General features: G+C 53.7%; 1 protein-coding gene across 1 annotated transcript in view; it reads right to left on the bottom strand.

Moving 5' to 3' along the window:
• The window catches only part of LOC102447702 (cryptochrome-2-like), a 14923-nt gene extending 2756 nt beyond the window's left edge, over positions 1-12167 (bottom strand). The window contains exons 1-9 of the mRNA XM_075909285.2: positions 11923-12167; positions 10132-10326; positions 8498-8616; positions 5783-5937; positions 4463-4603; positions 3645-3812; positions 2553-2693; positions 1825-1976; positions 158-387 (exon numbers count right to left, since the gene is read on the bottom strand). Coding sequence (XP_075765400.2) covers positions 158-387; positions 1825-1976; positions 2553-2693; positions 3645-3812; positions 4463-4603; positions 5783-5937; positions 8498-8616; positions 10132-10326; positions 11923-12167 — 1546 coding nt within the window. The remainder of the gene's footprint in view (positions 1-157; positions 388-1824; positions 1977-2552; positions 2694-3644; positions 3813-4462; positions 4604-5782; positions 5938-8497; positions 8617-10131; positions 10327-11922) is intronic.

Here is a 12167-nt window from a genome sequence, read left to right as displayed (position 1 = left end):
GCTCCGGTTCTGTATTCTAGCCACTAGCCACGCTGCCTCCCCAAGGCTGGGCTGCCCGGGGTGGTCTCCTCCCATTATGCACAGCCAGCACCTTGCACGTCACATCCTGGCCAAGAGAGGCCAAGACAGAGCGGATCCAGGCCAGGAGGCTCGCTACCTTTCTTGCCGCTCCCTCCCTCCAGCTGGGCGGTGGTGCTGGCCGATCGCCGGGCGTAGGCCGCCTTCATCCGCTCCACGTTCCTCTTGCTCACCACCTCGTGCACCACGATGGGCTTGGGATAATCTCGGCCAATCACACAGCCCGCCTGCTCCTGCATGCTTCGCGGCGCCTTCCAGGGCTCGTAGATGTACGCGGCAGGGAACCGCCGGAGGAAGGGGAGGTACTTCCTGCAGCAGGGTCAGGCCCCAGAGGAACAGGCAGCCCCACGGGAAACAAGCCAAGGGGGAAATTCAGTGCTGAGTTACCGGTCATCCAGGCATCCATAGGCAGGGCCAGTGGCCTTCACCAGCCTGGCCCGGCCCGGCCAGCCCATGCTGAGAGGGCTAGAGCACAGGACACGTGACCAGTCCTCTGATGCTGCTGAGGGTGGGAATGGCCACCCTGTCCTTCCCTCCTGGGAAAGAGAAGAGCTCCCACCTGCCCGTCTTCCCAGACCACCCGACCTGGGGGTGACTGCCAGTCGCCATGGGGCTCAGAGGAGAGCCCTCAAACCCATGGAGATCCGCTTTTTAGCTGTGGGCATCCATGGATACAGATGCAAATATCTGCAGCTCATTTTGTGGATATAGAGGTAGATACCCTGCAAATCTGTGGCTAGCCACACTCTGGCCTAGGGTTGCCAGGTGTCCAGTTTTCACCTGGACAGTCCGTTTTTTCTGGCCCCTGTCTGGTTAAAAAAAAAATAAATCAGACATGTCTGGGTGTGGAGGAGCGAGGACTGCAGGGATTCTTAAAGGCGCAGAGCCTTTTTTTTTTTTTTTTTTTTTTTGCGCTCAACGGCTACGTCTAGACTGGCATGATTTTCCACAAATGCTTTTAACGGAAACGTTTTTCCGTTAAAAGCATTTGCGGAAAAGAGCGTCTAGATTGGCATGGACGCTTTTCCGCAAAAGCACTTTTTGCAGAAAAGCGTCCATGCCAATCTAGACGCGGTTTTGCGCAAGAAAGCCCCAATCACCATTTTCGCCATCGGGGCTTTTTTGCGCAAAATAGTTTTTAGCTGTCTACACTGGCCCTTTTGCGCAAAAGCATTTCCGGAAAAGGGCTTTTGCCCGAACGGGAGTGTGAAAGTATTTGCGCAAGAAGCACTGATTTTGTACATTACAAAGTCAGTGCTCTTGCGCAAAATCAAGCGGCCAGTGTAGACAGCTGGCAAGTTTTTCCGCAAAAGTAGTCGCTTTTGATATGGAGGTGGATAACCACCTCCATATCCACAGCCAACAAGTTTGGTCTCCCAGGGGTTTTGTTTTTTTGCCATGTTTGGGATTTTTGGTGAAATCACCTTGCAAGCCTACTCTAGCCACGGGCATCTGCCTCCACAGATATCAGTGTGGATATGCGCGGCTTTTTTTTGTGGAAGTAGATACAAGTTTTGTGTCTGCACAGGGCTCTACAGCTGAGGAGCCTGGAGCTAGGAGGAGTCACGGCCACCACCCGTCGCCTGGGTGGAGAGAGAGAGAAAAAAATCCCGATCCCCCTCACCCACTGCTTCCTCTGCAATACCAGGCTGGAGCCACACACTAACGGCAGCATGCGCAGGGCTGTCAGGAGCCTGCATGATCCAGGAAGAGGCTGGGCTCTGCTGGACTTTGTCCTGCACTTACTTGATATATTCTCCATCTTTGTCTGTCTTCTTGCCGAAGGCGACAGGCGAATAGACGCGGAAGAACTGGTGGAAGAAGGCGCTTGCTGACAGCCACTGCCAGTTGCCGGCATTCAGGGACCAGTCGGCATCTAGTAACAACTCCTCAAAGACCTGGGGGGGAGCAGGGGTGAATGCTTTAGGAGATCACGCCTAACCCGCCCCCACTTCCAACACTGCTGCTGCCCTTTAGCCTGACCTCAGAGGGCTCAGGCTCCGTGGCACAGTGCAGGGGTGGAGGCTCATCATTCAGCAGCTGGTCTCTGAGGAGTCACCCCATTGCTCCTGCTATTAGCACTCCATCCACCTGCTTCCCAGCTGTGGCAGGGAAACTCCCCAGGGCTTCTATCTCAGTGCTCCGCAGAAACAACAGGGAGCGTGAGACCTATGCAGGCCTGGGTTGCCTCTCCTTGGGGCTCCAGCCTCTGAGACGGGCAAGGAGACCCTACCCCCCACAGCTGGGACATTGCTGCTTACAGTCAGGCTGCTCAGCCCACATGCAGGCCAGGCAGCTGGGGAAGACAGAACCAACATTCTCCCTCCTGCCCTGCGTGAGACCCCCTGGCTTCCTCCCCTTTGGCAAAGCAGCTCAGGTCTGAGACCTCTCAAGAATGCTACAAGCCTCATCTCACTTAGGCAGGCTCTCAAGGGCCCCAGCATTTCAGCAGCGCCGCTTGTGACATGCCTGACCTTTTGCCCTTCCTCCCAGGAGATCCACAGGTCCCCTCGCGTCAGGAAACAGGCCACAGCGTGCCGGGCCAGGTGATGGATCCAGCCTTCAGTGCGCAGCTGAGTCATGATGGCATCTATGAAGGGGTAGCCCGTCCGCCCCTGCCATGGGGAAGGCAAACAGGGCTTAAGCTTCATCTCCAGCAAGCTAACGTAGGGAGCTTTACGCCGGGTTGACGCCCAACGTCACCTGTCTGGCCGCAAGGGGCAGGACCCGCAGAGCAACAGGTCCAGTTACTCCCACCAGCCAAGGGAGATCTGTGGTAGCTCAAGATGCGGCGGCTGTATTGTGACGCCGAAGGACCAAGGTTCTAGCCCTGGCAGCCCATGCCTGTCTGACGTATCGAATGACCCCGTCTACTCTCTGCCGAGCGTCTGCTCCTCCTACCATCTCTACCCTGGCCCTGCATTGAGCGGCTCCCCTTTGAGACAAGCATGAGAGTGTGGGTCAGACTGGTCCCTGGTGGAACTCCATGTAGCGTTACACTGGGATGTACTTGGGCCCTGGGCATGTCACCGTCCTAGCCCGCTATGCAGCTGCAACTGCCAGCAAACGTAACGGAGGAAGCGCTGCTGTAGTTCTCCCACAGCAGTGGTGCCGGAGGGTGTGACCTGCTAGCCAGGCCACGCGCTAGGTGTGTTCCCTCTAGTCAGCACAACTGCTGAGTGTCAGCACTCGGGTTCTCCAGCACTGGGTACGGCCCCACCATGGCTGGGAGGCATGGGAAGGCCCAGAGCGAATGTCAGCCAGCCTGGTTCCCACAGGCCATGTCCTGACCTAATTCAGAGAACAAACTGACCAAGTAACACGGCGAGTTCTCCCAAGCTGGACCAGCACAGGCCTTCTCTCCGCTCCACAGCCTGTCTCCCAACCCTCCCTCCCGCTGGCCTCTCTCAGCCCTTTGCAAGGATCACCTGACCCCTTCCTCGCTGGGTCTAACATCAAAGGGGCTGGCCAGCCCCAGGTCCCCTAGCCCTGGCAGATGACTTTGCTACAAGGCTCCTGTCCCCGGGACAAAACAGTCAGTGATCTGCGCTGCCAAAAGCAGGTACCTCGCGCCAGGCTCTGAGGTGCTCCGGATTGTCATCCCAGTCCACCTGCAGACAGACGGGGTTGCCTTCCATCCTGCTGAAGTTGGGGATCCCGGCTCCTGCCGTGTAGAAGAACTCCCTCCACAGGAGCTGCCCGTGCAAAGAGACAGGCGGACTGGAGTGTTTCCTCTGTTAAAAGAGGGCAGGCGTCATGCTCGTCTCTGGCCCACGAGGAAGTAGAGTCCCGCAGAAGGGATCCAGTGCTGGTCCCCTTGCTGGGGTTACTGCACTTGCTTCTCCCAAATACCGAGTGGAGTGTAAGGAATCAAAGTGAGAGATTAACAGGACTGGGTAGAGTGGGGCACAATCCGTGGAAGTGCTGGAAAAGCTCCCAGGATGCACCCAGCTCTGCCAAGGTATCTCCCTGGCCCACAGCAGCCTCTGCTCTTCCAGGCCTCGGCTTTCTTGTCCCAAGGCCTCGATGGAGCCAAATTGTGAAGTGCCCTGGTCTTACTGACAAACAAAGGCTGTGACAAGTCACAAGACAGATTTCCCTTTGGGATTCTAGGGTTTAAACCTGAGATTCGGGTGTAGGTCTAACCCGCCGCATTATCCAGTTCGCCCACCGTCCTCCCGCAAAGAGGTTCTGCTGCCATGGACTGAGGCAGCATCTTGACTGACCATGCCAGGAGGGCTGTCTGCCCACACAGAGCAACAGCTCTTACTCCAAATGCCCCATGGCCGCAGGCTCCAGCAGCCCTGGCAGGGCAGAACGCTATGAGCCCCCCCACGGTACCGTTAGGCTGAACCCGAGCACGGGAAAGACGCTGCCTCCTTACCCCCTGGTAGACGTCAGCCAGCCGCCACCAGAAGGTTCGCACCGACAAGCATCCAAACTTGAGGTGAGGACTCAGCACGGTGGTGCTGGGGCTCAGGGAGTTGGGTTCAGTCTGGGGCTTCTGGAAGTTACACACCCAGGCCTGCAAAAGGACAAGAGAAGCAGATGAGAGGGCAGAGCTCAGGGGCTCCCTCCCAAGGGACGGGGATGGCCTTGCTGTATGTCTTAGGAACCACTTCAAGCCAGGAGCGGCAGCACCCCCAGCATGCCTAGTCCAGCACCTACCCTCCTGGGACCATAATATAACAGGGGGGGGGGGGGAATGTACAGTGTAACCAGTCAGACACGACATCCCCCCTCTTTTCCACTGGTGTCTAGCTGTCCTGACATGCTCCTCTGCTTTTCCTTTCTTCCCTGACCTTGGCTTTCTTAGTTCTACTTTGTGAAGCTTTTCATCATGCCTTTGCTGTGTTATTTTTAGTACAATGCAATTTCTTGTACTCAAGGCCATGAGGCCCCACTCTGCTTTGAAACCACATTGCTTATGAATATGTATGGAACCTGTGGAATGTGTGTGAGGTATGAATGAGAAATACCCAACCAAAACGGCAGTTTAGGATCTGTGGCTTTTTAAGGCAGACAAAGATGCTGCCAGCAGATAAACTGAGAGGTGGCCAGAAAATCTCTCTCTCTCTCTCCTGGACAAAATGTGACATCACAGCGGAAACCTGAGACCGGTCCAGAGACAGTAAAGCCTCCTGCAGATCCGAAGGGCTCTCCCAGAGGAACGTCATGGTCGAGTCTCCGGGAAGCTGACACCTGGCCAGCACTCCAACCACCAGCGAAATCAAAACTGATCTACAGCACACTTGCAGCCTGCCTCCACACGGCCAGCATGAGTGTGATGCGTATGTGTGTGAGTACCACTTCACTCTTAAGAATCTGTGCCAATAAACAACCCCAAGAGCAATACTGCTCCAGCCCACCCTTTGTCCAGATTTGTTCCTCAACAGGTCAGAGGAAGTGCAACACACAGCGCTGCTGCCATTGCAATGATCATTGCCCGCCCGCTTTGCTGTCACTTAGCACAGGGGTCAGGGATCGCCAGCGCAAGACCTGAACGAATTAGGCCTGAGGTCTGTAATGGAGCGGCTGGCAGTGCTGCGTCTCCAAGACGCTCCCCGTGTGGGCTCAGCACATTGCTGGGAATCAGTCCGAGGTGTTTCTCTTACGCTGCCTGCTTGGAAGCGCAGGAGCTCAGTGTTCGCCCTTCACTGCCCTAAGCCTCGGAGGGAGAGAGGATCAATACCAACTCCCATACCGTCCGGTTCATATGCAAGTCGAGCCTGCCAAGTGCCTCAGACTCTCCTCCTGGGTACAGGTGAGGACCTGCCTGCGTGGGGTCCTGACCCAGCTCCTCCAGCGTAGGGATCCCATACTCTGCATCGTGGTTGTCTCCGCAGGGAGTACGGCAATCTGTGGAAAGCGGCACAGTCAGTACCAACTTGCACCAGGACCCACAGGATGTTTTCTCACCTCTTCAGATACAAAGAATCTCAAAGGGCTTTGTAGAGCTAAACAGGACTGTAACAGGGCAGCTGCCCTGTACTGGCCCTTTAAGAGTCAAACCCCAGCCTGGAGCAGGGCCGGGGAGTTCAGCCCAGCTGGGCAGCGTTGGCCAATTAAGGCCCAGCTGGGAGCCATAAAAGGGAAGGGCTGCTTCAGAGAAGGCGGTGTGAGCCTGGCTGCCGGGGGAGCAGGACGCTCCCTGGAGCTAGGGCAGGGCTAGAGAGTCAAGGCTGGGCCAAGGGCGCTCAGACAGACAAATGGACAGCCTGCTAGGCCTGAAGTAAGGCCTGCCGGAGAGACACCAATCCCCCGGAAGGGGGGGCTCAGAGCGAGTGACTTGGGCACTGCCAGAAGGCAGTGTGGCGAAGAGAACGACGTGACCGGAGGATTCCAGAGGGGGAACCCCACGTGAGCGGAGGCCCGTGCGGGCGGAATGGACTGATTCCGGGGACAGATGACGGACCCCCGCTACGGTGGTGAGTGACCCCCTCACAAGGACCAACACTGAAATGCAGCCACCTCTGGAATGGAACGTGGCCACCGGTTGACAGCCTCATAACACCACTATGCCAGACTCTAGGGGTACGTCTACACTACATGGCTCCGTCAACGGAGCCATGTAGATTTGTTTATTGGGCAAAGGGAAATGAAGCCGTGATTTAAATAATCGCTGCTTCATTTAAATTTACATGGCTGCCACGCTGAGCCGACAAACAGCTGATCAGCTGTTTGTCGGCTCAGTGCGCTAGTCTGGACGCTCCCCTGCCGACATCAAAGCTTTTGTCGGCAGCCCCGGTAAACCTCATCCCACGAGGAACAACGGGGCTGCTGACAAAGGGCTTTGATGTCAGCAGGGGAGTGTCCAGACTAGCGCACTGAGCCGACAAACAGCTGATCAGCTGTTTGTCGGCTCAGCGCGGCAGCCACGTAAATTTAAATGAAGCGGCGATTATTTAAACCACCGCTTCATTTCCCTTTGCCTACAACACTCATCTACATGGCTCCATCGATGGAGCCATGTAGTCTAGACACAGCCTAGGAGACAGAGAGAGGAAGCCCTTGTCCTGTGGAAATCATAGGGAGATTTTAGGGAACATAGCAGGGGAAGCCTAGAATTCCAATCCCAGCAGCTTGCAGTCCCATGGCAGAGAACCACCACGTTACCAAAGGCTCATCCCATACTCAGTATCCAAAGGGTATGGCCAATCTGTAACCCACCCCCTTAGTGCACCAGGCCCCCAGGGGCCATACAGTTCCACTGGGGCAGCCCCTCCAGGACTCAAGACTGGGCCTTCAGGTACCAACCAACCCTCCCACTACAGCTCCCTGCAGCGAATCTAGCTGAGCCAGACTCCCACGGAAGCCTGCATGGGCCCGTCAGGGCAGTGTTCTCAATGGGCATTTGCCGTGACACAAACAAGGGAACCATGTACGAGTCAGCTGGTTCCCAAATGTGGAAGCCCTTACGTTGGCCCAGAGAGGTGGAGTTAAGACATAGGTCACACTGGTGTAAATACCAGCTATGCTGGGTTGGGCACCATCTCTTTCCCAGCCTCTGTCCCTTGTTCAACCCCAGCCTGGCACAAGCAGTCAATTTCTTCAGAAGAAACATGTCTCTAGGCAAAGGACCAGTCAGTGCCAGGAATGAGACACTGCCCCCTCAGCGGGACAAATACAACTCTTTGGGTGCACGTTTATACACAGGTACAAACAAGATACACTTCACTCCTTGATGTATCAGGCTGCCACCTTCTGACGTACCTAGATCCACCCATTACCATGTACCTGGGGGGTGGGGGGAGTCAATCTCTATGTTTCATGCAGTCGGGTTAGACTCTATCCTGAACCTAGGTTGGTGTGTCTGTTATTTGTGGGGAGGAGGTTGGTACCAAGGTGTTTCTTAACAGGGTAGAATAATGATAGAAATGTAGCCGTGTTAGTCTGGTGTAGCTGAAACAAAATACAGGACTACGTAGCACTTTAAAGACTAACCATCTTGTTAGTCTTTAAAGTGCTACATAGTCCTGTATTTTCTTAACAGGGTGTTCGGCTACCACCCCCCTGGAATGTGTTTCCGGCCTATGCTCAGTACCTGTTAAGTAGGAGTGTTTTTATAATATCAGCCCTGTTCTTGCCAACTTCTGTGAGCAGGGCCTGCCTCTTGCTCACAGCTTAACTTTGCTTTATATTAGCAAAGTCTTGACCATTGCTGTCTAGGCCTCAGGCCCCACACCAGGCCTGTGATACCTGGGCTTATATTTCAGGCCCTCATCTTACTATACTCCTATTGAGCGTTGATGGGACATCCTGTTATTACTCGGGACCCTCTTTCGATCTGAATCGGCTTCAACCAGTTCCTTAACAACCCCGTTTGTTCCACCCACAGGGTGAGGTGACACCCACCTGTATGGAAGGAAACTCAGGCACGTGTATGAATCATTATTAGCAAGCCCTTGGTTCTACTCACCCTTCAGGTTTTCCAGAGTGGGAGCTGGCACAGGCCGCTTCGGGGGTCCCAGTTCTGCCACCAGGGTCTGCAGGCGCACATAGGTCAGAGGCACCTTGTCATTGTTCTCAGCAATTATTCTGTGGATAGTCAAAAGCTAGAGGAATCATTAAGAAAGAGATATAGAATAAGATAAAAATAACCTATTTCCTCCTGGTATTCATGGTACGCCACATCTTTAATACAGTATGCAGATGTGGTCACCTCATTTTTAAAAAGACATGTTAGCATTGGAAAAAGTTCAGGAAAGAGCAACAAAAATGAGGAGAGGTATGGAACAGCTTTCAACTTGGAAAAGAGAGGACTAAGGGGGAGGGCACGATACAGGTCTATAGAATCATGACTGGTGTGGAGAAAGTAAATACGGAAAGTTATTTCCACTTTCTCATACCACAAGAATTAGGAGTTACCTAATGAGATTAGTAGGCAGCAGATTTAAAAAAAAAAGGAAGTATTTCTCTACACAAGACACAGTCAAACTGTGGAACTCCTGGCCTGAAGATGTTGTGAAGACTTTACCAACATTAAAAAAAAGCCAGATAAATTAATGGAGATATATTAATGGTGTCAAGGCTGATTCCCCACTCTGGCATGATGAATGCAGAAGTGGGGGCCCGCAAAAGTACCCCAAAACCTTATCTTTCCAGGCTTTGGTATAAAACTTCCCCCCCCCCCAAAAATCCTAAAAGCCTAGATTTTGGGGATAAAAATCCGCTGCCACTATCAAGTGCTTTTGAACCCACAAACGGAGCTGAACTCTTGAAATCAACCCCAGGGCAGCCCTAGCTCTTTTCCCCAAAGTGCTTGAAAAAGAAAAGAGAAAATACAAACTGCAGTCTGTGGCTGCTATCCCCTAGTATGAGGCATGCAGATCCCACAGACAGATTTTCCAGGACACAGAACTGACCCAATACCCAGTTAATAAAAAAGAAAGAACTTTTACCATCACAACAATACTCCTGTTACATGCATAGCTGGATTGGCTAGATGGCAAGAGCCACCAATTAATAAACTCATGGGGAATTTTCCCATGGGAACAAAACTGAGTTGCAAGAGAAAGGAAAACCCATTTCTAAATGCACAGACATCAGATTCCCATTCCCAAACCATAAAACAATAAAACCTAACAGATTTATCTAGACTTTGCCCTACTGACAGATGGTGAAGAGTCTTTTCTTGGAGAGAGACATGTTGTCTGTCCCCCTCAGTCTCTGGAGTCAACTGCCCAGAGACAAAGGAAGGAAAACCCAAAAATTCCTTTGTCTCAGTTTGAAATCCCTATCTGCATTTCTATTGGCTGACTGCTACCTGGTTAGGTACAGTTAACCCCTTAGTCCCCAGGCTGCTGGCCATCCCTCATGACCATGACAAATAGCTATTAGCCAGGACGGGCAGGGAGGGTGTCCCTAGCCTCTGTTTGTCAGGTCTGAGAATGGGTGACGGGTGGATCACTTGTTGATTACCTGTTCATTCCCTCTGGGGCACTTGGCACTGGCTTGATGGACTTTTGGTCCGACCCAGTACAGCTGTTCTTATGTTCAATGCACAGCAAGGAGCAAGCCACAGAGGGACCCCACCCTCATCCTGGGACTCACCTGTCAGTGTCATAGAGAGTGTTGGACACCTTCTGAATAACCTCAACGCCGTGTTCAGCCGCCAGCCTCACCACCTCGGCATCGCGCTGCCTGGAGTAGGGCTCCGTGTCTATCTCGAATGTCAGCCGCGTCACCTTCCACTCTTTAAAGAGGCCTGGGAATACCTCCATGGGGCGGCCACGCACCACAAACAGCCTGCGGAGATGCCACCAAAACCCAGTCACTGGAGGTGAAGTAAGGAGGCTGACACAGGAGCCCAGGCGTGGCAAGAGAGAGCACTGCATGGTGGGAATCGTAGTCTCCCTATGGTCATGTCAGGCCACTTCCAAGCAGGGCATGTTGGGACTTGTCTCCAAGGGCTGCACCTCCATGTCAACAATTGGGGCAGCTACATCCTGCTCAATTGTATGGACAGTCAGGTGGACCCCTCCGGCTCCTGGCTGAGGGTCGGTTGGGCTTACAGTGCCACTCTGGCTTCTGTCTGACAGCTCAGCAGGAATACAGGGAGAGTGAAATCTCTCCAGATCATGGTAGCCTCCCCTTGGGGCTCCAGCCTCTGAGACGGGCAAAGAGACCCTACCCCCTCACAGCTGGGACATTGCTGCTTACAGTCAGGCTGCTCAGCCCACATGCAGGCCAGGCAGCTGGGGAAGACAGAACCAACATTCTCCCTCCTGCCCTGCGAGAGACCCAGGCCGGGAGGCTATTTAGCCCCCTGGCTTCCTCCCCTTTGGCAAAGCGGCTCAGGTCTGAGACCTCTCAAGTATGCTGCATGCCTCATCTCACTTAGGACCTGGAGATGCAAAGGATTGTGAGGAACCCCCCCCCCCACACACACACACACAGAATCATCCTCATCGACCCCTCAGTAACAGCCTTTCTGCTGCTGCCTACTCCAGCCCTACGTCACCGCGCTTGCTCTCCTAGCCAAGTGCCTTTGGAAGGGGCTGCCACTCAAATCCCCAGTTAGTTAAGATCAAGCGCCTTCCTGACATTTGGGACTGCTCCTGACCCGGCACTGGGAGCCCATTTCTGCACTGCCCTGCACCACCATTGCACACCTGGGTGAAGCGCATGCTGCACACGACTAAGTCAACTATCAGAGAGGTAGCCGTGTTAGTCTGAAACTGCAAAAGTGACGAGGAGTCCTGTGGCACCTTACAGACTAACAGATTTATTGGAGCATGAGAAGTGGGTCTTTGCCCACAAAAGCTTATGTTCCAATAAATCTGTTCGTCTATAAAGTGCTACACAACTAAGTCAGACTAGTAACTATGCACCAGTGTCACAAGATGCAGAGCGACAGAAAACCAGGCCCCATGTGTTTGGGGGCAGAGAAGCAGCTACCCTGGTGCAGTTCATTAACGTGGCAGGTTGTTAAAGTGACAGGTGTGACCGGAGCATTGCGGCGGAGGAGGGAAAATACATTTGTTTGACTGAGGAATGCTGTTCTCCAGGCACAGAGGCTGCCAGCTCTATGCACTGTGAATCCACAACTCACTGGCATGGTTTTCTCAAGGACAGGGAGCTCCAAACAGCTGGGGCCAGAGGGACTTAAGGAAGCAGAATTCTAGCATTGACTGGGCCCACATTGCCAGCTCCTTATGTACACAGCTCCCAGCAAATGCAATGTGGGTCCCATATAGTGCGGGCTAGCAGACTCAAATCCGTTCTTTTTTCCAGGCACCAGAGATGACTCCAGCAATGTAAGAATGCTCTGGGCTGGCCATGCCTTGTACGGTATTAGCCCTCTCTACACTCATGCCAAGTACCTGCCTGGACAGGACTTGCCTTGAGTTCAGTTTCTTGAGGCTTTCGTCCAGATCTCTCAGTGACTCGACCAGAAACCTCCAGCGGTTGACGCTGACCCGCATGTTCTTTGGGAACCAGGGGTCGAGGATGAAGATGGGATAGAGCTGGCGGCTGTCCCTCACTGCCGCCAGAAGGGCAGGGTTGTCATGAAGGCGAAGCCCCTTACGGAACCAGTGGATTGAGCAGTGCTTCATGCTGCCGGCCTGTGCTGCTCCCTCGTTCAT

The sequence above is a fragment of the Pelodiscus sinensis genome, chromosome 25 (genome assembly GCF_052426305.1).
Source record: "Pelodiscus sinensis isolate ZL-2025 chromosome 25, ASM5242630v1, whole genome shotgun sequence".
NCBI classification, from domain to species: domain Eukaryota; kingdom Metazoa; phylum Chordata; order Testudines; family Trionychidae; genus Pelodiscus; species Pelodiscus sinensis.
This window is presented reverse-complemented; position numbering and strand designations above follow the sequence as displayed.